The sequence below is a fragment of the Prionailurus bengalensis genome, chromosome A2 (genome assembly GCF_016509475.1).
Source record: "Prionailurus bengalensis isolate Pbe53 chromosome A2, Fcat_Pben_1.1_paternal_pri, whole genome shotgun sequence".
NCBI lineage: Eukaryota > Metazoa > Chordata > Mammalia > Carnivora > Felidae > Prionailurus > Prionailurus bengalensis.
The window spans coordinates 131,063,047-131,086,752 of record NC_057348.1 but is presented as its reverse complement, the minus strand read 5'-3'; the positions used below and the strand labels follow the sequence as shown (position 1 = coordinate 131,086,752).

Sequence of the window (23,706 nt, the reverse complement as noted above, 5' to 3'; positions counted from 1 at the left end):
GATGGGGGTAGAGGACTTGCATTCTTGGGTCCCATGAGACCCTGGCAGTTGGAGAGATTGTTCTTGGCAGGTTAGGAGGCTCCCACCCCGAGAGCACTGCACAGACAGCAGACTGAAGCACATTCCCCAATATTTCTGTGAAGGAGACCTCTTTGCTTCTTCTGGGGCTTTAGCCTGGAGACCTGTTTCAGGTTTGGCACACATTTAATGTCAAACAGACCTGCTCTCAAGAAACATAGGCTGAGGATGCCATCTTGTATTCCCCCTCTGCCTTGCTCCACCTCACTACTGTCACCCAGAAAAGACCTTACACACTCATCTGGAGCCCTGATCTCTTTGCCACCCAGGGGATGCCTCCAGATTGCCTGGTTCTCAAGGCCAGAGGGGGCTTACATTTGTGGTCCCACAGGACTGTATATATTTGCATATTTTTAAAACCTGATGCCTGAAGGTCTGGCTTCTAGTCAGCCTGAATCTAGGTGCTGAGATCATCCCCCACCAAGACACTGACAGGTCTTAACACATCCTCAACTACTGGGAGCTATTAAAAATGTAATAGGCTGCTTGGACAAGCATAAAGGTTTGAAAGACAACCAAGATCTGAGGCAGGGTTGAATAACAAGTTTCATCTCCTAACAAGACCACCCCTTCAAGACTGGCTTCAAGAGGCTATCGTGTCATCTGCTATATAGAAACCAACAGAGTCAAGTAAAATGAAGAAAGAGAGGAATACATTCCAGATGGAAAAAAAACAAGTTACAAGTACAGGAGGAAAAAATTAATGAAATGGAGATAAGTAATTTGGATTCATTGTCAGGTAAAGTAATGGTCATGAAGATGCTCACCAAACTGGGGAGAAGAATGAATTAACACAGTGAGAACTTCAACAAAGAGACGGAAAATATTAGAAGGTACCAAGTAGAAGTCAGCTTTAGAATATAAATACTGAATTAAAAAATACACCAGAGGCATTCAACATGAGACTAGAAGTAGCAGAAGCATCAATCAACTTGAAGACAAGGCAGTGGAACTCACACATTCAGAGCAGCATAAAGAAAAAGAATGAAAAAAGGAGATAATATTAAAAGCAACAAGAGAAAAACAACTTACTACATACAAATGAACTCCCTTAAGTCAAGTCTATAAGCAGATTTTCCAGCAGGAACTTTGCAGGCCAGATGGGTGTAGCATTTTATATTCACGGGACTGAAAGAAAAAATATTGCCACCCAAGGACTTTACCTGGCAAAGTTACCATTCAGAAGTGGAGAAACTATTACAACACTGATGAAAAAATTGGAGATGACACATACGTTGGGAGAGCAAATATTGTTTAAACATCTATACTACCAAGAGCAATCTACACATTTAACGTAATCCCTGTCAAAATACCAACAGCATTTTTTCATGGAACTAGAACAAAGACCCCTAAAATTGTACAGAACCACAAAAGACCTGAATAGCTAAAGCAGTCTTGAAAAATAAAAATAAAACTGGAAGTATCACAATTCCAGCTTCAGGTTATAGTCGAAAGCTGTAGTAATCCAAACAGTGATGTACTGGCATATAAACATAGACACTCAGATTAACAGAATACAATAGAAAAACTAGAAATAAACCCACAATTATGTCAATTATTCTTTGACAAAGATGGAATGAATATCCAATGGGAAAAAAAGTCTCTTCAGCAAATAACATTTGGAAAATTGGAAAATTACATGCAAAAGAATAAAACTAGACAACTTTCTCATTATACACAAAAATAAACTCGAAATGGATTAAAAACCAAAATGTGATACCTGAAACCATAATTAAGTCCTAGAAAAGACTATAAGTAGTAATTTCTCTTATGACATCAGCCATAATAACATTTTTCTAGATTGGTCTCCTAAGGCAAGAGAAACAAAAGCAAAGGTAAACCATTAGGACTACATCAAAATATAAAGCTTCTGCACAGTGAAGGAAACAATCAACAAAACTAAAAGACAACCTACTGAATGGGAGAAGATATTTTGCAACAGACAAATTCCATTAATGGTTAGTACTCAAAATATAAAACTTATACAACTCAACACCCAAAAAGTAACCCAGTCAAAAAATGTGCAAAAGGTATGAGCAAACACTTCTCCAAGAAGACATACAGATGACCAACAGACACATCAAAAGATGCTCAACATCACTTACAAGGCAAATGCAAATCAAAACTACAATGAGCTATCACCTCACACCTGTCAGAATAAATTGTGGAAGCAGCCCAAGTGTCCATCAATAGGTGAATGGTCAAAGTGGTGTGTGTATGTGTGTGTGTATACATACACACACACATACATACATACAATAGAATATTAGCCATAAAAAATGAAATCTTGCCACTTGCAACAGTGTGCATGGAGCTAGCCAGAGAAAGACAGTGCTAATGCAAAATAAACCAGTCAGAGAAAGACAAGTACCATATGATCTCACTCTTATGTGGAATAAGAAACAAATGAGCAAAGGAGGAAAAAAAGAGAGAAAGAGAGAGAAAGCAACAAACCTAGAAACAGACTCTTAACCATAGAGAACTGACAGTTGTCAGAGAGGAGGTAGATAGATAGGCAAAATAGGTGATGGGGATTAAAGAGCCACTTATGAAAAAAATAAATCATTTTGGGGATAATTGAGGACATTTGGGTATGTACTGCATATTAAAATCAACAGTAAATGTCTAGGTGTGAATGGGAAAAAAAGGGAGAAAGGGAGTTTTCCAGACCAACAAAGCTAAAGGAGTTCATCACCACTTACCTGGCCCTTGAAGTTATGTTAAAAGAACTTCTTTAAGCTGAAAATAAAGAGCACTAATTAGTATTTTAAAAATATGAAAGAATAAAGCTCACTGGAAAGGTTAACATATAGTAAACATAATAGTTTAGTCACTTATAAAGTATGAAGATTAAAAGACAAAAATGGTAAAAAAAAAAAAAATAAGTGTGATTATAATAGTTAAAGGGCACACAAGATTTAAAGATACAAAATGTGGTATGAAAATGTAAAACATGGGGATGAGTAATCATGTTAAGCTTCACAATGGGATCAACCTTAAGTTGTCAACTTAAAATAGACTCTTAGAGATCTGAGTTGCTATATGTAATCTCATAGTAACCACAAAACAAAAATTTATGCTAAATATACGAAAGAGAAAGGAAAATAAGCATACCACTAAGAAAGTCATCAAACCACAAAGGAAGAGAGCAAAAGAAGAAACCAACAGAGTAGAACTACAGAAAACCAGAAAATAATTATCAAAATGGAAATAAGCACACACCTATCAATAATTACTTCAAATGTAAATGTACCAACTTCTCTAGTAAAAAGACAGATTGACTGAATGGATAAAAAAAAACCACTCTAATAAAAGGCAGAGACTGTCAAATTGAGTAAGAAAATGAAACAACAAAAGCAATGGCCAAATATATTCTGTCTGTAAGAAATGCACTTCAGGGGTGCGTGGGTAGTTCATTTGCTTAAGCCTCCAGCTTTTGATTTCCACTTAGGTCATGATCTCATGGTTTGTGAGTTCAAGCCCTGCATTGGGCTCTGCTCTGGCAGTACAGAGCCTGTTTGGGATTCTCTCCCTTCCTCTCTCTCTCTCTCTCTCTGCCTTTCCCCCTGAGCTCTATCTCAAAATAAATAAAACTTTAAAAAATGCACTTATAAACATACAAATAGATTGAGAGGCTAAACAAAAAGAAAGTTCATGTGGCTACATTATAATCAGACAAAGCAAATGACAGAGCAAAGATTACCAGCAATAAAGACGTTATTTCAGAATAATAAAAAGGTCAACTCATCAAGAGTACAGAATAATCCTAAACATTCATGTACCTAAAAACAGCTTAAATACATAAACCAAAAACTGATAAAATAGCAAGGAGAAACAGACATTTATAAAATTATAGTGAGGTATTAATACCCCTGTCTCAATAATTGATATAAAAATTACAGCATCAAAGAAGAACCCATCAGGGAAATTAGAGTATATTTTGGAATGAAGAGAAATAAAAACTTAAGAGATCAGACTGCGTATAATGTCACTAAATCACTGAAGCACTACGTAGGGGAAAATTATAGCCCTGTACACCTTTATTAGAAAATAGCAAAGGTTTCATAGCAATGACAACAAATTTCCAACCAGAAACAGACAAAAAAGGCACACTAAATTCCAAGTATGAAAAAGAAAACCAAGTTATCAGAGCAGACATCAAGGAGATAGAAAACTTGGAGATAAACACCTTGGAAAATTGATAAAAGGAAAAGCTAGCTCTTTGAGAAGTGATAAACCACTAAAACCACACAGAAGTATGTTTCACTTTGAGAAGTGATAAACCACAAAATAGATAAACCACTAGCCATACTAAGAAAAAGAAGTTATATCATTACTGATTTTACCAATATTAAGAGGATAAAAAGGAGATATTGTTAACAATTTTATGCCAATAAATTCCACAACTTAAATGAAATGGAAAAATTCCCTGCAAGACATACTACCAAAGTTTATTCATGAAGAAATAAATAACCTGAACGGCCCTAAATGCATTAAAGAAATTTAAATAGACAGTTAAAAACTTGTCCAAAAAAGAAAATTTCAGGCCTACATCGCTTCACTGGTAAAATCAACTAACAGTAAGGAAGAAATACCAATTCTACACAAACTCTTTCATAAAATTGAAATGGATGGTATATTACCCAACGTCTTCTAAAAGGCCAGAGACTTTCTTTATGAACATACATGCAAAGTGTTCTATACAAAGTTATAGCATGTTGAATGCAACTATATTTCAAAGCAGGTAATGTATCATGACCAAGTTTTGTTTGCAAGATTGGTTTAACTTCAAAAAACTATTTTTTCACCTTAGCACACTAATAAAGATCTCAATAGACATAGGAAAAACATTTGATAAAAATCCAAACATTCTTTCCTTATGAAAACTCTCAGAAGGAATTCAACTGAATTCCGTCACCCTGGTAAAGGCTGTCTGAAAAACCTACAGCTAACATCATACTTAATAATAAAACAAAAATGCTTTCCCCACTAGAACAAGGAAAGAATACGTACCTTCGCCACTTCTATATAGCATTCTCTGTAAATTCTACCCAGTGCAATAGAGACAGAAAAAAAAAAAGCAGTAATAGGCATCAAGATTGGAAAGAACTAAAACTGTATTTATTCATGCATGACATTGAACATATATTATTCTATGGAATCTAGAGAGAAGCCAATAGAATAAATGAGTTTAGCAGAGTTGCAAGATAAAAGATCAATATACAAGAGTCAACTGTGTGTATACACACGCAAACTTACCTACACACACTAGCCACAATCAATTAGAAATTAAACATAATACCATCTACAATAGCATCAAAAATATGAAATACTTAACATATTTATATAAAATATTTCACATAAAGCTGATAAAAGATGGGAGAAAACCTATATATTGCAAACTATAAGTTATTTTAATGTTTTTAATGTTTAATTTTGAAAGAGAAAATGATTGGGGGAGGGGCAGAGAGAGAGACACACAGAATCTGAAACAGGCTCCAAGCTCCAAGTTGTCAGCACAGAGCCAGCCCTGGGGCTCGAACTCATGAACTATGAGATCATGACCTGAGCCAAAGTGGGATGCTTAACTGACTGAGGCACCCAAGCACCCCAAAAACTGTTCATTATTGAGAGAAATTAAAGAAGACCTAAGTAGAGAAATATACCATGTTTATTCATGGAAGAACTCAATATCGTAAATACGTCAGTTTTCTCAATACCTATTCATAGATTCAGGGCAATCTTGATCAAAATCCTAGCAGGCTTTTTTGTAAAAGTTGAAAAACTTACTCTAAAATTTGTGAGGAAATTCAAAGAACCTAGAATAGCTAAAACAACTTTTTAAAAGGACAGTGTTTGAGAGTAACACTACCTGACTTCAAAATTTTAAAGGTACAGTAATGAAAACACTGCAGTATTGGTGTCAAGAGTATCAATGAAGTATAAGAGAGGGCCCACAAATAAGACCAAATTTATGGACTACTAATTTTCAACCCAGATGGAAAAGATAGCCTTTTCAACAAATGGTTGGAAGAACTGAATATCCATATACAAACGAAAAAACTTTAGTCCATACCTCACACCATATACAAAAATAAACTCAGATTATGTACTTCAATGTGAAACATACAGCTATAGAAGTTTCAGAAGAAAACATTGAAAAAAAAAACTTCCTAATGTTGGGTCAGGAAAAATTTCTTAGATATGACACAAAAAATAGTCCATTATTAAGGAATAAATTATAAATTGGTCTTCATCACAATGTAAAATGTTTCCTCTTCAAAGACATTGTTAAAAGAACAAAAGACAGCCACAATCTGAGAGTATTTTTTTAAATATGAAATTTATAGTCAAATTGGTTTCCATACAACAATCAACAAAACTAAAAGGCAACCAATGGAATGGGAAAAGATATTTGCAAATGACATATCGGACAAAGGGCTAGTATCCAAAATCTATAAAGAGCTCACCAAACTCCACACCTGAAAAACAAATAGTCCAGTGAAGAAATGGGCAGAAGACACGAAGAGACACTTCTCTAAAGAAGACATCCAGATGGCCAACAGGCACATGAGAAGATGCTCAACATCGCTCCTCATCAGGGAAATACAAATCAAAACCACCCTCAGATATCACCTCACGCCAGTCAGAGTGGCTAAAATGAACAAGTCAGGAGACTGTAGATGCTGGAGAGGATGTGGAGAAACGGGAACCCTCTTGCACTGTTGGTGGGAATGCAGACTGGTGCAGTCACTGTGGAAAACAGTGTGGAGGTTCATCAAAAAATTAAAAATAGATCTACCCTGTGAACCAACAATAGCACTGCTAGGAATTTACCTGAGAGTATTTTCAAGTCCTACATCTGATTAAGAACTCGTGTCCAGAATAACGAACTCTCAGAACTAATAAAACAGGTTTGTTTGTTTTTTTTTAAATGTAAAGCAACCCAATTATTAAGTGAGCAAAAGATTTAAATAAACACTTGACCAAAGAAGATATCCAGATGGCAAATAAGTACATGTAAAGAAGATAAATATCACTACCTATTAAGAAAATGCAAGTTAAAACCACAGTATACCACTACACACCTCTGTTACAATGATTTTAAAGTGTAAAAGGCTAGCTATCCCAGGTGTTGGTGAGTATTTGGAGGAACTGGAATTCCCATACACTCCTGGTGGGAATGAAAAACTGTTCAACTACTTTTGAAAACAGTTTTGGAGTTTCTTTAAAAGTTAAACATACACCTACTAGTATATGATCCAGCCACGCCTTTCCTGGATACTTACTCCAGAGAAATGAAAGCATGTCCATTGAAAGTCAAACAGGAATATTCGTAGCAGCTTAAGTTAGAATAGCCACAAGTTAGAAATAGCCCAGATGTACATAAACAGTATGTGAACAAACTGTGATATATCCTTAATGCAGTAGCATACCTTACAGCAATTCAAAAGGAACTGTCAATACATGTAAAACAGTGGATGAATCTCAAGAAAATTGTACTAGGTGAAAGAAGCGAGACAAATCAACAATACATTATTGTGTCTTATTCCATTTATATAAAATTCTATGAAATACAAACTATACTGATAGAAATCACATGAATGATTGCCTAGTGGTGAAGAAGAACAGGAAGGGTACAAGGCAGGGATTATAAAGGCTCATGAGGAAGCTTTCAGGAGGTGTTAGGTCTATTCATTAACTTAATTGTGGAATGGTTTCATGAATGTTTAAATGTCAAAAACTTATCAATGAGTACCTTTTAAATATGCTTGTGCATCAGTTAATACTTGTTTGTACATCAGTTATACTTCAGTAAATAGCAAATCGAAGAAAAACATACATCTTTTTCTGTGTAATAGAACTTTACATCTCACTTTGCCTAATCTGTAGTGCACATACATGACCGGCTTGTCCAGCTACTAGCAAGAATAAGGCACTAAACTATTCTATGAAAAGGGCAACTAATTTTTATCTAATTTTAAATTTTTATTCTGGGTCATTTTCATGGAGTTGTAGTATTCAGCAAATTATGCAGTGCTGTTTATTCCCTTAGTTGTGGTGTTTCCATGATCATTGAAGTTAATTTTAATGTGTTGTTTTAAACCAGGTATTAACTTTTTGATAGAATAAATGTAATAATTAAAATTACTTTTAAGGTAGCTAATGGTTTCAATGACATTTTTCATTATTTCAAAGGTTTTGGTGTTCTTCTTTTACCAACTTATAATGCCCCTTTCTTTTATTATCCTCTTTGATGTCCTTGATTCATCTTTATTTCATGGTATTTCTTGTTTAAAGTTTTTACATTGACCTGTTTTTGATAACTGTAAATGTTGAAGTGAATGTAAATATGATTAAGTTTAGATAAATCATTCCTGTAAACTCTTACGCAAATTAAATTTCAAATTGTTCAACAGAAATATTTAGTTTTTTAATGATGAATACAAGTTCTCCAGGCTTGATTACTCTTCAAGATTATTGTGAGTAAAAGTTTAGGTTCAGTGTCTGTACAAGTGGAATAATTTAGAAGGGAAAGGTTCAAAAGTAAAGGTTGGATTATGTAGAAATGCTGTGAAATAGTTCGTTGTAAAATCTGTGTAATAGGATGGAAGTCATTTTCAAATTCTTAATGAGTCCTTTTTTCCCTTTCTGCAGAGTGTATATAAATGTGACTTCCTGAACTTGCAGCTTCAGCAGCCACTCCAGCTTGCACAGGATGCTATAGATGCCTTTTTAAAGCAGCTGAAAAACCCTATTGATTCTCTTCCTGGAGAACTTTTCCATGTGGTTGTTTTCTCTCTCCTTCTTTCTTATTTTCCATCACCTTACCAACGATGGATTTGCTGCAAGAAAGCCCATGAACTGTTAGTGTTAAATGGTTTATTGCTTATCATCACACCTGATTCCTCCCATCAGAACCGTCATGCTATGATGATGAAAAGCTGGAAGATTGCTATAGAGTCCCTGGGCTTTAAACGTTTCAAGTATTCAAAGTTTTCACATATGCATTTGATGGCATTTAGAAAAATCTCCCTAAAGACCACAAGTGACTTGGTTAGTAGGAACTACCCAGGAATGTTATATATTCCTCAAGATTTCAACAGTATAGAAGAGGAGGAATATTCTAACCCTTCGTGCTACGTTCGATCAGATATAGAAGATGAACAACTAGCATATGGTTTCACAGAGCTCCCTGATGCTCCATATGACTCAGATTCTGGAGAAAGTCAAGCCAGCTCTATTCCTTTCTATGAGCTAGAAGATCCCATATTACTTTTAAGTTAATATCAAAGTAAAAGGCCCTTTCAGTCCAGACTCCTAAACTAATTGCTTACACTAATCAGAAATACTAACACGAACTCAGTACTTAAAACCTGGTTTGCATAGAAAAAATGCAAAGGTTTACAGAGTTTGCTATTTTTTTCTACTTCTGGATTTTAAAATTTATTCTTATATAGAAAGCTTAAAGTTTCATGCAGAGTGACTCCTGTCATAGCAGAAACCACTGTTACTTTAGCATTTAGCACTAAGATATCATAGAAAGGTACCTTTTTTTCTTTAGTGCTATTGTGAAAAATGAAGCGTAACTTGCTATGTATTTTCCCTTTTTTAATCTTTTCAGTGTTGACTTTAAACCATTGCAATGAGAAAAGATATGTAGAAAGCTGTAGCTTGCACTTTGATGACTCACAAGTTAAATGTGACACAGATAGATTGGTTTAGTTGTTTTGTGATGCACTTACTCTCTTTTCTAGCTAAATTGTTATCTGTTACAGAAAGCCATTTTCTGTTCAGTTTTGTCTGATGACCAGCATTTCTTCAACTTTTTAGAATTCATCTTTTTTTTCCTCTCTCTCTTTTGCTCATTTGGCAGCAGACACTTGGGGAAAGATTTCTAATCTTTCTAGTCCCCCAAGTATTTCTAATCCCCCAAGTATTCTAAATCCATTAGTACAAGACAATAAACACCATTGCCAAAGTAGAATGTTCATATCTTTCATATTGATTTAGGCCTTGGTGTTAAGTGTATCTAACTGTGAGAATTCACTCTTTTTTAAATTTAGGTTTCATTTCCAGAATTTTCTATTTAAGCAAGGGACAATACTCAATCCTGACCTGAAACACCTTGGTGAAAGGGTTTGCACTTGTCAGAGTTTATGTTCTGTCTAGACCAGCCATGTTAGGGTCCTCACCTTTCCATTAAGGAGGTGTGCTGCACTACTAGTCTGGAATTACATAGAAAAATTCTACATTAACCCTCTGCTAGTGAGCTCATAACATGGTTTTGACCTTTCGGTATTCTAATTTCTATCAGAATTCTAGCAGAAAATTTTCTTTGAATACATAAACCATTAGTTGGCTGTGGGAATTTTCCCTTTCCACAATAAGTGACTTTCTGTGTTTCTGAATCAGAAGCAAGTGATTAAGGAGAAAATTATGTCCAAACAAGACAAGATTAGTTTAAATAGCTGAGAACATTTAGTCCACATTGTCTTGTCAGCCAGCAATTGTCATGTAAACTATCATTTTTAAGAGTGCCACTGTGTGGATTTTTTTTCAAGTGGTTGATACATTAAAATTACCTCATACTGAGGTTTTTGCACTGAAATATCACAGTTTCAGAATTCATGGTTAATGTTGTGTGTGTGTGTGTGTGTGTGTGTGTATTTTTAAAGGAAACTTGCATTTTCAATAGTTGATCCTAAATTTCATAAACTGCACTTCTTTGGTAAAACTGACGTTTTGTGCTTATTGTGAGTTGCCGTAGTTAACTTTGAATGTCAAACTTTATTTAGAAATACAAAATTTACCCTTTAAGATATAAATGATTGCGTATATATGCCCAATATTTCAAATTAAATTTCACATTCTAAATTAATGAAAGTTACAGGATTGTAATTCACCTACAAAGGTCAGTTGACTAAATGTAATATCGATTACTCAAATATGCGAGAAATAACATGAAATGTTTCATTTACTTTCAGTAGCTTAAGAGTCAATAATTAGGATTGACTTTTCTTTCCAATTAAGCACTATGAGTCACATGTTGTAGCTCCCACAAAAGAAGGGAAAAAAAAAAAACAGCGTTAAGGTAACACAAAACTGTGTTTTGGTAGTACCTCTTTTACCATACTGCCCATTTCCTTCGGTTTGGCTAAATACTGTCTTAAGGGCAAAGAAAACAATGTATCTCATTAAAGTGCTTTGAAAGTAAATGACAACATTGGTTTTGAGAGGCTGGTGTAAGTATGACCTTGGAGTCAGCCTTTGTGTTACAGCTAAAATGTTGGTGCTATAAATTCCTCTGATTGTTTACAGATGTTGATTCTGCTTATGCTCCAAAGTGTGCATGATGTATTTTAAGTAGTACTTTAAAGAAAAGTCTGTTTATAAAACCTACTCCCACTTAGTATAAATTTGTTTGGATTTATAAATATCATTTGTTACTGTAAATTCAGCTTCAAATTAGGTTGGTACAGAATTTAAACTAATACATTTTCCACCAAAGCCAATTAACGTTTAAGTGTTAAAATATAAGCAGTCCTGCGGCTTGCTGCCAGATTGTATATGTAATGAGAGGAGACGTTAACAGAGCCTTCTAATACTGTATTGGTACTCTCAAGAATGATTTCATTTGGATACAAGTTTTAAGGGGTCTCCTGTCTCACAACAGGAGTCTCCAAAAGAATTTGGAGTTTCAAAAATAAATGATCATTTGGTTAGATTCTTCAGGATCATGACTAGATCAAAAGTGGTTTATATCATAGTTGCCAAACAGTGGGAGGTGGCATACCTGAAAAATGTATGTTTGTGTTTGTTGTATTTTTTCACTTTTTGTGAACAAAGCACATTTATTAAAAATTTTAAATTTTCTAATATTCATTGTGTACTGCTTGTAACCGGAAAATTTTGTGGTCTTTGACCCATCTTACTAAATGATTTTGGAATTGGGATGCAGTTTAGAATCTGAATCACATCTGCAATTTTCCAGCTGCATTCATCTACCCAAATTTCTTAATTCCATAAATTCATTCACCAAGATCCAGAAAGTCAATTGACTACCAGATTGATAAGCAGCATGACAATACATGACAAACAAGTATTAACAAGCATAAATTCTAGTTCATTTTATGTCTACTTTCCTTGAAAATTAATGATTATATGAGAAAGAAGTGTATTCGTTATTTTTGTGCAGCAAATGGCTTTCTCATGAGATCAAACAGTTCTTTATGGAACAAATGTTTGAAATCTACACAGTATGCTGAGGAAACATCAGGATTGGGGTTGTCACAGTCCCCTGTTTCTGTGGAATTTATGATCTAATGGAGAAGAAAAGCATTCTACATGGGGTTAATACCTCCATCTAGGAATGATTGCCTACTGATAGATCTTTGACCCTGCTCAAGTCCCTTAATTTGTTTGCCAAAAATGGAACAAAATACAAGAAAGTTTTAAACACAACTGTATAACAAAGTACAAACACAATGCAGATAAGAGGGCTATATTGTTCATCTCTCTAGAAAAGTGCAAGCTACAAACCAATTCTCTGATGGTAAAAGGCAGGTAAAAAAGGGGGGTGAATCAAGCTTTTACTTCATTTCCCCACATTTTTCTGAGCACAGTGCTACAATGGTATTCCTCTTCAAGGGCCCACACACTAACATTTGGTTCCTTTTAGGTGTTACAAATTGTTAGATGATAGCAAAGGTGGAGACAAAATTTTCTTAATTACTAGTCCAAAACCCAATGTTTTTACAAAGAATGTTCATATTATGAAAATTTGATATTTAACTTCAGTAACCTCCATGATGGTTCACAATAAAAATTTCATATCCACAATCCACTACCAATGAAAAGTTCCCCAAGATTATTAGTGGTGGCCTATGTTACACAATACTCCATAAAAAAGCTACAATAGCTAACAATTTCATTAAGGAACTCTATTATAGAAGGAAGGAAATACTGGGTTTTCTAAGTCCTATTTTTCTTATTGGAGGAACTCATAATTGAGAAGACTTTATCCTAAACTTTGATTCGAATGTTTTAGCCTAAATTTAACAATGAGTTCAGTAGTTTTGTATGCATTTTTTCAACTAGAAATCTACATCTGGCACTGTTGAGTGGTAACTTTTGGTCAACATCAGTAAGTGTTCGACTTTGTATTTCCGTAACACTTGTTCAATGAATAGAAAGCTATTCTGCTTTTTGCAATATAAAACACTGGTTATTAATGTCACTGATGTTTATAGTAATCAGAAACATTGACAACTATTTTGTCATAGATTTTAACTATTTCTAAGATTGGATCCTTTGGTAGTACCAAGATCATACATATTTGTGTGTTTCCTAAATTAAAGTAAAATCCAAAGAATTCGGTCATAGATACTGGCTGCAGATTTGTTTCTTGAATTTGTTATAAATAGAGGGCTATAAAACAAACTTGTTACTATTACTAGATTAGAATGCCCATGTAAACCATAAAAAATGGTACTGAGCCTTGCTCAAAAGACAATGCCAATAGTATTTCCTAAACCCAGGCCTATATGCAGCTCTTTAGGGAAAAAAGCCAGGCGAATATACTTGCATACTTTGTGTATAGGTCTTAACTACTGAAGGCAGTCACAAACAAGTAAATCCTTTAGTAGTGCCTAATATTCTATAGTTCTCTCAGCTGGTGTGGAGAAATCAGGTATCTAGAAGACTAAAATGATTTGTGGACACATTTTTTATAAAGCTATTGTAGAATCCACATCTAAGTCCTTTATATTTGTTCCCTACACCTACATCTACGAATCCTTTCTACAGCTAATGCTACACTTTAGCTACGCCTGTTGTACCCAGGAAGAAGGATACAAACGTGGCCAAGGCCAGTATTTAGTTCTTCAAACTCCTGTAACACATGACTGGATGACAGAGTCTACAGAGACAGGTTAAATGTAAAAAATAAAGTCAGCAAAAAGGACCAGTCTCCCAACTGCCATAGGCCTTTTCATTAGGAATCCAACAATTAATGTGTTTGTCAAAGGCAAGGATAGATGAACCATTCCCTGGAAATAAGGTAGATGGATGATTTCTGGGAAGAGGAGAGGTAGGCAGACCAAATTCCTGGAGCCTTCCTGCAAGAAAAAAGATGCTTCCTTAAACAGTCTGTTTCCTTAAACAGACCTGAGACAAAAGAGGGGCTCTGTATGGCTTGGCTATAAAAACGGACCCTTATGTTTTCTGAACTCACTGAAGCATTAGCACAGATTAACATTCCAGAGAGATTACTGTGGAAACAATAAGGACCTGGGAATTTCAGAGTAAGAAGAAAACATTTCGACAGGAAAGGTGATCTTTTGGAGCTTGTCTAACCACAAGTATTACCAAGACAGGGGACCCTGGTGGCCTGGAGAATGGTTCCAGCTGGAATAAGCAGCTATGGAATGGGAGTTAGGAGGTGATAAATCATCTCTTCGCTAGTGACTGGACACACAAAAACTGCTAACATCAATTTTATACTTCAAAAAGTCAAAAGATATTTTTTAATGAACAAATGTTTTTCTCCCTAAAAGTTCTCAAGTGTAAAAAAGGAACAACATTTTAACATCACTCGTGTAGAGATAGTATTATGAACAAATATAGGTAGATGATAATAACTTCTATAATTTCACTTCCCAAAGAACGTGAAATTTAGAAGAGAGCGAGCTCAGATCTTGTAAAAGCTCATTTTAGATTGTATACGGTATTACTTAGGAAATAGAGTTGTTTTTGAGTAATGAATTTTCACTGATCAACTGGACCTTATGGTCCCTTTTACTAACTATGAGGATTATTTGTGAAATAGCTAGTTCAAGTTAGCGATACAGTTTGTAGCAGTGATTAAAAGCCAAGTTTTTTTACCATTCACTCAAATACAGATTCATTAGTTGAGGCCTAATTACTGCACTATTACACTGGACTAGGTACTGTAAGGAATAGATGCCTGTTGTGCTCTTCAGGGCTGACAGTGTAACTTAAAAAAAAAAAAAAAAAAAAAAAAAAAAGGTAAGTGCATTAGCTTTAATAGAAGGCACAAAAAATTGCACAATAGCATACTGCATGGCAGCATATGGTGGTACCTATCAATGAAACCTGTTCACATGACCTTTTGGCACAATGTTCATAACCAATCTAGATGCAATTTACTCAAATATGGATATCCCTCATCATGCAAGTGCCAAATGGCAATAATGTTGCCCCTTCCCGCCACTCCAAGTCAGCTTCCAACATTGCTCTCCTTAACCTTCTATGATAAAGCCCCAGGGGAAGAGGGGTTGGGGTTTGGAGAACAATCCTGTACCCATCCTTGCACCAGCTAGTCCCTCTACCTGGAATTTCTTCCTTTTATATTGGATTTGTAGGACTAGTTCATTTTTGTTATTAAGATCTTGGCTTACACGTCACCTCCTCAAGGTGTCCTTCCCAGTCCAGATAATCAAGTAGTCTCTTCACATCACTGTAAAGCCTCTGCATAACTAATTATCTGAAGGTTATCTTTTTCCTTGTCTGTATATATGGGCAAGTCCCTCATCTATTCTATATCTTCAGCCTAGCAAAGTGCCTTGCAACAAAGCAGGTGATCAATAAATACTTGCAAACGAATTCATCTTACCTTATAAAATGCAACGGAGAGGACAGGGGACCATGGCTGATGGTTAGTTCATGAAGCTTATGGGGTGATTTGTTTCGGTTATTTTATTAATGTATTCTCAAAATCAGGATGTAGGTCAATTTATACTTTAGAGAAGTCTGAATTGGCTTATATAAAATATTACTTACATCGATATGTAGTGATTTGGAGCCATATAATTTTTCTCCCCTCTACTTACTCCTATCCATTTAAATTTGTTCTATCTTAACCTCAGATACTACTTTCTTACCATGCCCGTGACAGTGCTATCCAATCCCTACCTCCCTCTCATTGCCAATGAAAGAATTTAAGTTTGTAGACAATCATTAGCTACTACATCTAAGGAAGACTGAACTTATTGACCTCTTTGGTTCCCCAAGAAATGTAGCACTCCAGCAGTTTCTTAATTCATGTAAGGGAAACATTATTCCAACTACTTTCCAGATAGGTTCCTACCAGTAACTACTATGAGATTTGGGGCAAATTCTTCCCAGGACCTGTTTCTTAATCTACAAAATTCATTTGCAGGGTTACTCATAGATTTCTAAAGTATCTGTAAAACAAATAACACAATCTTGTCACATAGGATAATACAACACGTAGTTTCTATTATTTTTTTTTAGCAAACAGCCATCAATAACCCTGTTTCTATTTTCTTCGTCCTGACTATACTGTGCTTTCCATGCACACTGACCATTTCATCTCCACCATCACCACCAACTGAAAATCCGTGCTATCTACTCCTTCAGCTCATACTAAGTTAAATAGTGTTCAATTTTCTCATCTTTGATTCTCTCCCGAACGAATTCCCAGGAAAGGACATATAAGGCACCCAAACCATTACAACCTACCCTGCAAGATTTCATTGGAAACTACAAAAGAAATCTCAACACAAGATTGTCTCGTCTCTCCAAAAGATGAATACAAATGTGTAACCACTGCTTCAGTATGTTTGATTCAGCTATCTTATTAATCATGAAAGAGTTTCCATGAAGGACAACAGTTAATATGAAGTAGTTATTGGTTCACAAACCTCTTGAGAGCTTTCTGGATGTAATCTGAAACAGGCCCTGGATGTGAAGGGCAGGGAGAGACCAGAGAAAGAGGCCACTCCAGCCTGGTAGGTGGCAGTTTTAATAAGCAAAGAGAGCTTCTATATAAGGTTTGTCGTGGGCAGCAGAAAGACAAATGGATCCCTGCACTGGCTCATTACATCTTCAAAGCTTATAAAAGGCCTTAACTGGGTTCAGTAATGTGTATCATTCAGGTGTTCTCAATACCACATCCTTATGTCAAGGCTATGTCCTTGCAGCAGCCTCTGGGAGCAGGAAAGGCAAGCAGAACCCACATTCCAAGGACAGGGGAACGTGGGAAGAGTCTCTGATCACCCAGACCCTGTTCATGGGTCAAGTGGCAGTCATATTTTTTTGATGACCTTCTCCAACAGGAATATAACCCATTTTACTTAAGCGTAGGAAGAGATTAGGATTGTTTCATCAAGTGGGAAGAAAACCCTTGAAACATAGTACAGTTTCTCAAATTCTGACTTCTCTAGCTCCACAAAAGCACACCTCCTATTGCTTCTATCACATTCCAAGTTATGAATATAAGCTCTTCCATGGGAATACTTGTCTGAATCCATCCACTAAAGTTTGACATTACAAAGGCCTTGAACAAAAGAACAGATTGGAGACTTGACAATAATAGTCTAGAAAACTATAACAATAGCAACAGAAAAGACACATTTTTTAAAAAGTACCATTATTCTAAATAAAGTCCTTTCAATAGTCATGATAATAAGCATCATTTATTAAGCAACTATTATGTATAACCTGAGTTGCCTAATCAATGTGGATGTCTGAAGCAGTATATGTTTTTGAAGCTAGTTCCACAAAAGCTGGGCACAAAATTGAATAAAATATGCTTATGTTAAGTGTTTGCATTACACTGTTGTAGGTATTCTTTTATGTATTGAGTTCTGATCCCCAGCTAAATCAGATCATGCCTTCAGGAGGCTTCCATCTAGTAAGAAAAACAACACAGATACACGAAAATTGTAATGGTAAAAAAAGGGATGTCACAAAGAAATTGAAAAGGGAGTCAAATAATTTCTCCTTTAAGAAGGCACGAGAACCAGAGTATTACAGGTGAGTTTTATCAACTTCTGGGAGAAAGTTTTTTCCTACAATTTATTTCAAAGCATTGAAAAAAAAAATGAAAAAGAAAAAGGGAACTTCGAGCTAGAATTGATTCAAACTTGGAAAGCACACAAAATCACAAGTTATACTAATTTTCTATTGGTGCTATAACAAATTGTCACAAATTTACTGGTTTTAAAAAATAAAACATTATCTTACAGTTTTGTAGGCCAGAAGTCTAACATGGATCTCACCGGGCTCAAGTCAAGGTGTTGTATTCCCTCTGGAGGCTTGAAGGAAAATTCCATTTCCTTGCCTTTTCCAGCAAAAGACTACCTGAATTCCTTGACTCATAGCTCCCTTCTTCCATCTTTAGAACCAACTCAAGTCTTGCTCATAGCATAGCTCTGAATCTCCTTCGAGAGTGAGCCTCCCTCCTCTGTCTCTCCAACTGCAGCTGGAAAAGGTTTTCCCCTTTTTAAGGACTCGTGATCAGAATGGGCCAATGAGAATAATCCAGGATTATCACCCTAGCAGAAGGTCTTTAACTTAAAGCACATGTGCAAACTCCTTTTACCAAGTGAGGTTGTCTAGTCACAGGATTCATGAATCAGGAAGTCTTTGGAAGGCCAGTATTCTGCCAACCTCACAGGCAATTTCAGCTATAACTATTAATGCAAAACTAGTAAATAAAATACTGAGGGAAAGAACAACTAAAAATCATATATTGACACAATACAGTAATACCAAAAAGAGTTATTTTTCTTCCAAGGATGAATTCAGGCAAGTAACAATGTAAGTCACTCTATTCACCAATTAAAGAGAAAAACCAATGATTATCTGGATGCTAAGAAAAGCATTTCTTTTATTTTTCTATTATTATCTTTTTAATGTTTATTTATTTTTGAGAGAGAGACAGAGCATGAGCAGGGAAGGGGCAGAGAGAGAAAGCACAAGACACAGAATCCATAACAGGCTCCAGGCCCTGAGCTGTCAGCACAGAGCCAGACACGGGGCTTGAACCCATGAACCATGAGATCATGACCTGAGCCGAAGTCAGGTGCTCGACCGACTGAGCCACCCAGGTGCCTCAAGAAAAGCGTTTATTAAATCCAACACCCATTCATAAATAAACTCTTAGATTAATAGTTGAAAGAAAGCCTTCTTAACATGACAAAAGAATCTACCAGAAACCTATAGAAAACTTCATAATGAAAAAACACTAGAAGCCTTTCATTAAAGGCAAAAGAATAACAATGATGCATAGTTGCAATATGACTATTTGATGTACAGACGTAACGTAGTAAAATGAGATAAATAAGTGAGGTCTAATACTGGGGAGGAAGAGATAAAACCCATTGTCTATACATATCATTGACTAAAATGTGTAAGAGAAATGACAAAACTACTAGAAAGTTTGGCAGGTTAGCTTTCCTATACATGATCAAAAAACCAATTAGCTATTACCATGGAAAAAATATCCCATTCATGGTTGCAAAAATAAGCAACAATACAAAAAACTAGGAAAAATACTTAGCAATAAACTAAATATTTAAAATATATATATTGAGACCTACACAAAGAAAAGACTAAAACTTTACCAAAGAACATAAGACTAACTAGCTACAGACACTGCCAGATTCCTGATGGGAAGATTAAATATCAGAGATAAGTCTGTGATTTGGGGAGACATCAAGATTTAGAAAATGTAACCAAAATCCAAATAAGATTTTTGTATTGATTTGATAAATTGATTAAAATTTCATAAGAAAAACGGGCAAGAAAATTTTAGAAAAAGAATAGAGAAGATATTGATATAAAAACATACAAGAAATACTAATATAAATAATATGGCATAGATGTAAAAAAGATTAATAGAGCAGAATATAAAGTCCAGAAACTCTCCAGTGTACATATAGGTATTCAGTACAGAACAAAAGTGACATTTCAAATCAGCAGAGAAACAATGGACAAGTCGATTGTGCTGGTAATAGACAATTCGATAAATGATAATATGAACGAAACAGAGGAACAGTTAACATAAGGGAAAAAATAAAATGACAAGGGGCTCAACTTACTAGTAATGAGTAAAAAGAACAAATTAAAATAATAAGTACTATTTTTCATCCATCAGTTTAAGACAAGTAAAGAATGATAATATAAACTATTGATATGGGTATGGGTATAGGAATATTCTCTTTCACTACTGGTAGAAATTTGTTACAAATTCATAAAGCCCTTTTGGTGAACAATTTACCAATATAAACATTCTGAATATGTACTTTATCCAGCAATTTCTAATCCATAAGCATATCATCATGTTTGCAAATTTTACATTTGCACTGAAGCATAAATCTAAAGCAAAAAACCGGAAAGTCTAAAAGTCCTTCAATAGAAAAATAGCCAACATGAAACATAGTACATTGATCCCATACAATTGTTTAAAATTTTTTTAACAAACCAAAAACTCCACAGGAATCTCTGTGTCCTGTCTTGAGCACATCTTTGAGCGCCAAGATAATTGCTAAAAACACAAAAGCAAGTCAAATAACAGCAGAAGTAACATAACAACCAAAAGACAAAATTATACATTTGTATAAGAACTCCTACTGATACTCATGGAAAAAGGGTAAGATCAATGATTCACAAAATTTAGTATGATTGAGAATGACCAGAGGCGCCTGGATGGCTCAGTCAGTTGAGCGAGCAACTTTTGCTCAGGTCATGAGTGCGTTCGAGCTGGGGATCAGGCTCACTACTATCAGCTCCGAGTCTGCTTTGGATCCTGTGTGCCCTTCTCTCTTTGCCCCTGCCCTGCTCATGCGCTCGCTCTCGCTCTCTCTCTTTCTCTCTCAAAAATGAATAAGTACTAAGAAAAAAAAAAAAAAAGAATGACCAAAGGGCATCTTCCTAGGAGATACTTCCATGAGATTGTGATTCAGTACATCCGGGCTGATGCCCAGGCACCTGCCATCTTTAACAAGCTCCTAAGCGATTTCAGTTTGAGAATCTATGGCCAGAATCTTGAGAAATCAGGACTCAGAAGGATACAGTGTATCAAAGGGTAATACTGCTTTTCTGCAGTCTCAGTAGTGGCTTTGGCAATGCCCTCACTGAAAGTGAACTTCTGAACTATACTACTCTGTATAGCGTAAATTGTTTGCATTGTGCAAATTAGTATAGTTTGTGCATTTTAAAGCAAAACAACAACAAAGACAGGAAAATACAAAAAAGAGAGGTATCTTTAGTCACCTAACATAAAATGTAGGAGAAATCTAAAGGAAAAAATATCGTCACTTGGGCAGTCAAGGAAGGTTCCTAGAGGGAGTGGTATTTGAAAGGGGCTTGGAAGGAAAAGTTAAAATTCGAACAAGTAAAACTGAGGAAGAAGTATTCTAGGTAGAGGAATGATACAGGAACACACAAGGGGAAATAAGGGCTTTCAATTAGGGAATATTTCCGTTTTCATAGAGTTTAGGGCACTGAAGAGAAATTATTAGGAATTAAGAGTTTCATAGTTAAGGCAGTGTTTTTGGACGATCTTGGTTATCAGGCTAAAGATTTTGACTCTGTAGTGAAAATAGTGAAAATCAGTGAAAGATTTTAAGCCTAAGCATTGTGTAATAGTAGAATGACAGCCTACGAAGGTTAACTGGATACCCAGATGCACTGAAGGGCAGAAACCGGAAGCTGGAGGCTATTATCCTTTCCAAAAGAAATCAGCATGAATTGTGGTAGAGACATGGAAACAGAGGAAAATGGAGCCAGGGCTATTGAGGAGAGAATACATGAGGGACGGGTGAGAAGAGGAGTTGGGTCTGAGAGGAATGCATTCAGGCAAGTTTAAAATGTGGCCAGATTTCAGGAGAGCTTTAAGGATAGGCTTGGGAATCAGCTGCAGAGAAGTCAAAATTAACATCAAGATCTAACTAAGGGTGCAGAGGAAAAGAGGACCAAAGTGAACTTTAGAAAAAAATCTATTCAGGAGGAACTAGACTAGTTATTAAAACAATTCAAATAAAGCAAAGAGATATAGGATGAGAAATAGAACAGTGGTCTCTCAAACAAAGGGAGAAGAGATCTGGGTCAACCACACCACCACCTCTCCACCTCTACCCACACTGGTCTTAAATGTTTAGTTCATTTTTCTATTGGCTAGAGAAGTGCTTGCCAAACATAGCAGTTAATCAGGATCATCTGGGAACAAGGACGTTAGAGAATATTAGTATGTAAGCAGTAACTGTGCAACTTAACGTTCAGTAGGTTGTATGTGGCATCTCAAAATCCATGTATATAAATAGTTCTTAGCCAGATATAATTTGGGTTCTGGAATGAAAGGAAAGGTAGCGAACACTGAAAGGGAATAAATCCACATAAGTACAGAATAAATAATTTTCATAAAAAGACTATAAAATTCAAAGAAAACTATTACATTCTTAGGATATGTGGGAAAGTAACCATTGGATAAGTAGGAGAAAGGCAAAGCTGAACTACATTTCTTCACTTATAAGAATCAAAAATTATTGTTTTGTCTTTGTTTTTAAAATTAGATGAGACAAAGATAAAAGAAAGGATATTATATGTTGAGTATTTGTAGCCTTCCTTCCCTCTGTTTCCTAACAAGGTTTCTGGCACTGTGCTGAGCTCTGGGTATTAATTAAGCAGCTGATCTGAAAAATTAGAGAAGGGGAAAACTGAATGAAGCCCTGAGAGGCTATACTGATCTGTATAAAAATGAAAATGGCTAACAACCAAGAACTTACTAAGTGTCCGGCATTGTTCCAAATACTTGACATATATTAACTCATTTAATCCTCATAGCAGCCCTGTGAATACTACTTCCATTTTACACATGGGACAGAATTACAGATAGAATCCAACTCAGACAGTCTAGCCCCAGAACTCTCAGTCCTACCCGCTACCCTCTACTGCTTCTCATAAAAAATATCAAACAGCTAAGCCAAGGAGTGAGGCAGAGAGGACAATAAACCAGTGGAACATTTCGGGTGAGATATTTTGGAAAAGTGTATGGGGAACAGAAAAATAAAAGATATCAAATAGCTTCTTAAAAATTAAATCCATAAGTTAAAAATATGAACTGATAGAGGATACTTTTTAAACTAACAGAAAATTTTGATTCACGGGTCCCTATTTTGAAAACATATCAGTTACTAAAAGAAACTCAAGAAAGAATAAAAATTTGAAAGACCAATGAGCATAGAATATGTTATGATATCAAAGAATTATCCTTCAAAAAACAAACCACCTCCAGATCCACATGCTTCAGGATTTAGTTCCTTCAAACTTAAAGAAAAGATGATTTCCACACCAAATAACCTGGTTATTGGTTATTTAGGTTATACCAAAACCTAAAAAGATGATACTACAAAACAAAACCATGTACACTTCTCACTAAAAAATATATCAATATCCAAAATAAAATCTTGAATATTGAATTTAATAGTTCACGAAAAGGTCAATCAGGATTTATTCCGGAATTATAAAGATAGATAAATAGTAGTAGTCAATATGAGGTTAACATATGAGTGCATCAGAGGTTAACATAGCATAGTGCATCAATGAAGGAAAACCATATGAACATCTCAAAAGACCCTTAAAAAGAATTTGAATTCAAAACCAATATGTGAAATAAAACACACAATGTTAAATAAGAATGAAAGAATATGTTCTTTAAATATTCCCTTTAAAATAACCATCAAGATTATGCTTAATAGTGAAAATACTACAATTGTTTCCATTAATGTTAGGAACATGCTAACAAGACCTACTTTCACCACTTACTTAAACAAAAATTATTACACAATACTTTAAAGC

The 23,706-nt window shown here is 35.3% G+C and overlaps 1 protein-coding gene across 1 annotated transcript in view; it reads left to right on the top strand.

The window, feature by feature from the left end:
- BMT2 (base methyltransferase of 25S rRNA 2 homolog) overlaps positions 1-11,960 on the top strand; it is an 87,820-nt gene extending 75,860 nt beyond the window's left edge. The window contains exon 5 of the mRNA XM_043589299.1: positions 8,737-11,960. Coding sequence (XP_043445234.1) covers positions 8,737-9,366 — 630 coding nt within the window. The 3' untranslated portion in view covers positions 9,367-11,960. The remainder of the gene's footprint in view (positions 1-8,736) is intronic.
- The last annotated feature ends 11,746 nt before the right edge of the window (positions 11,961-23,706 follow it).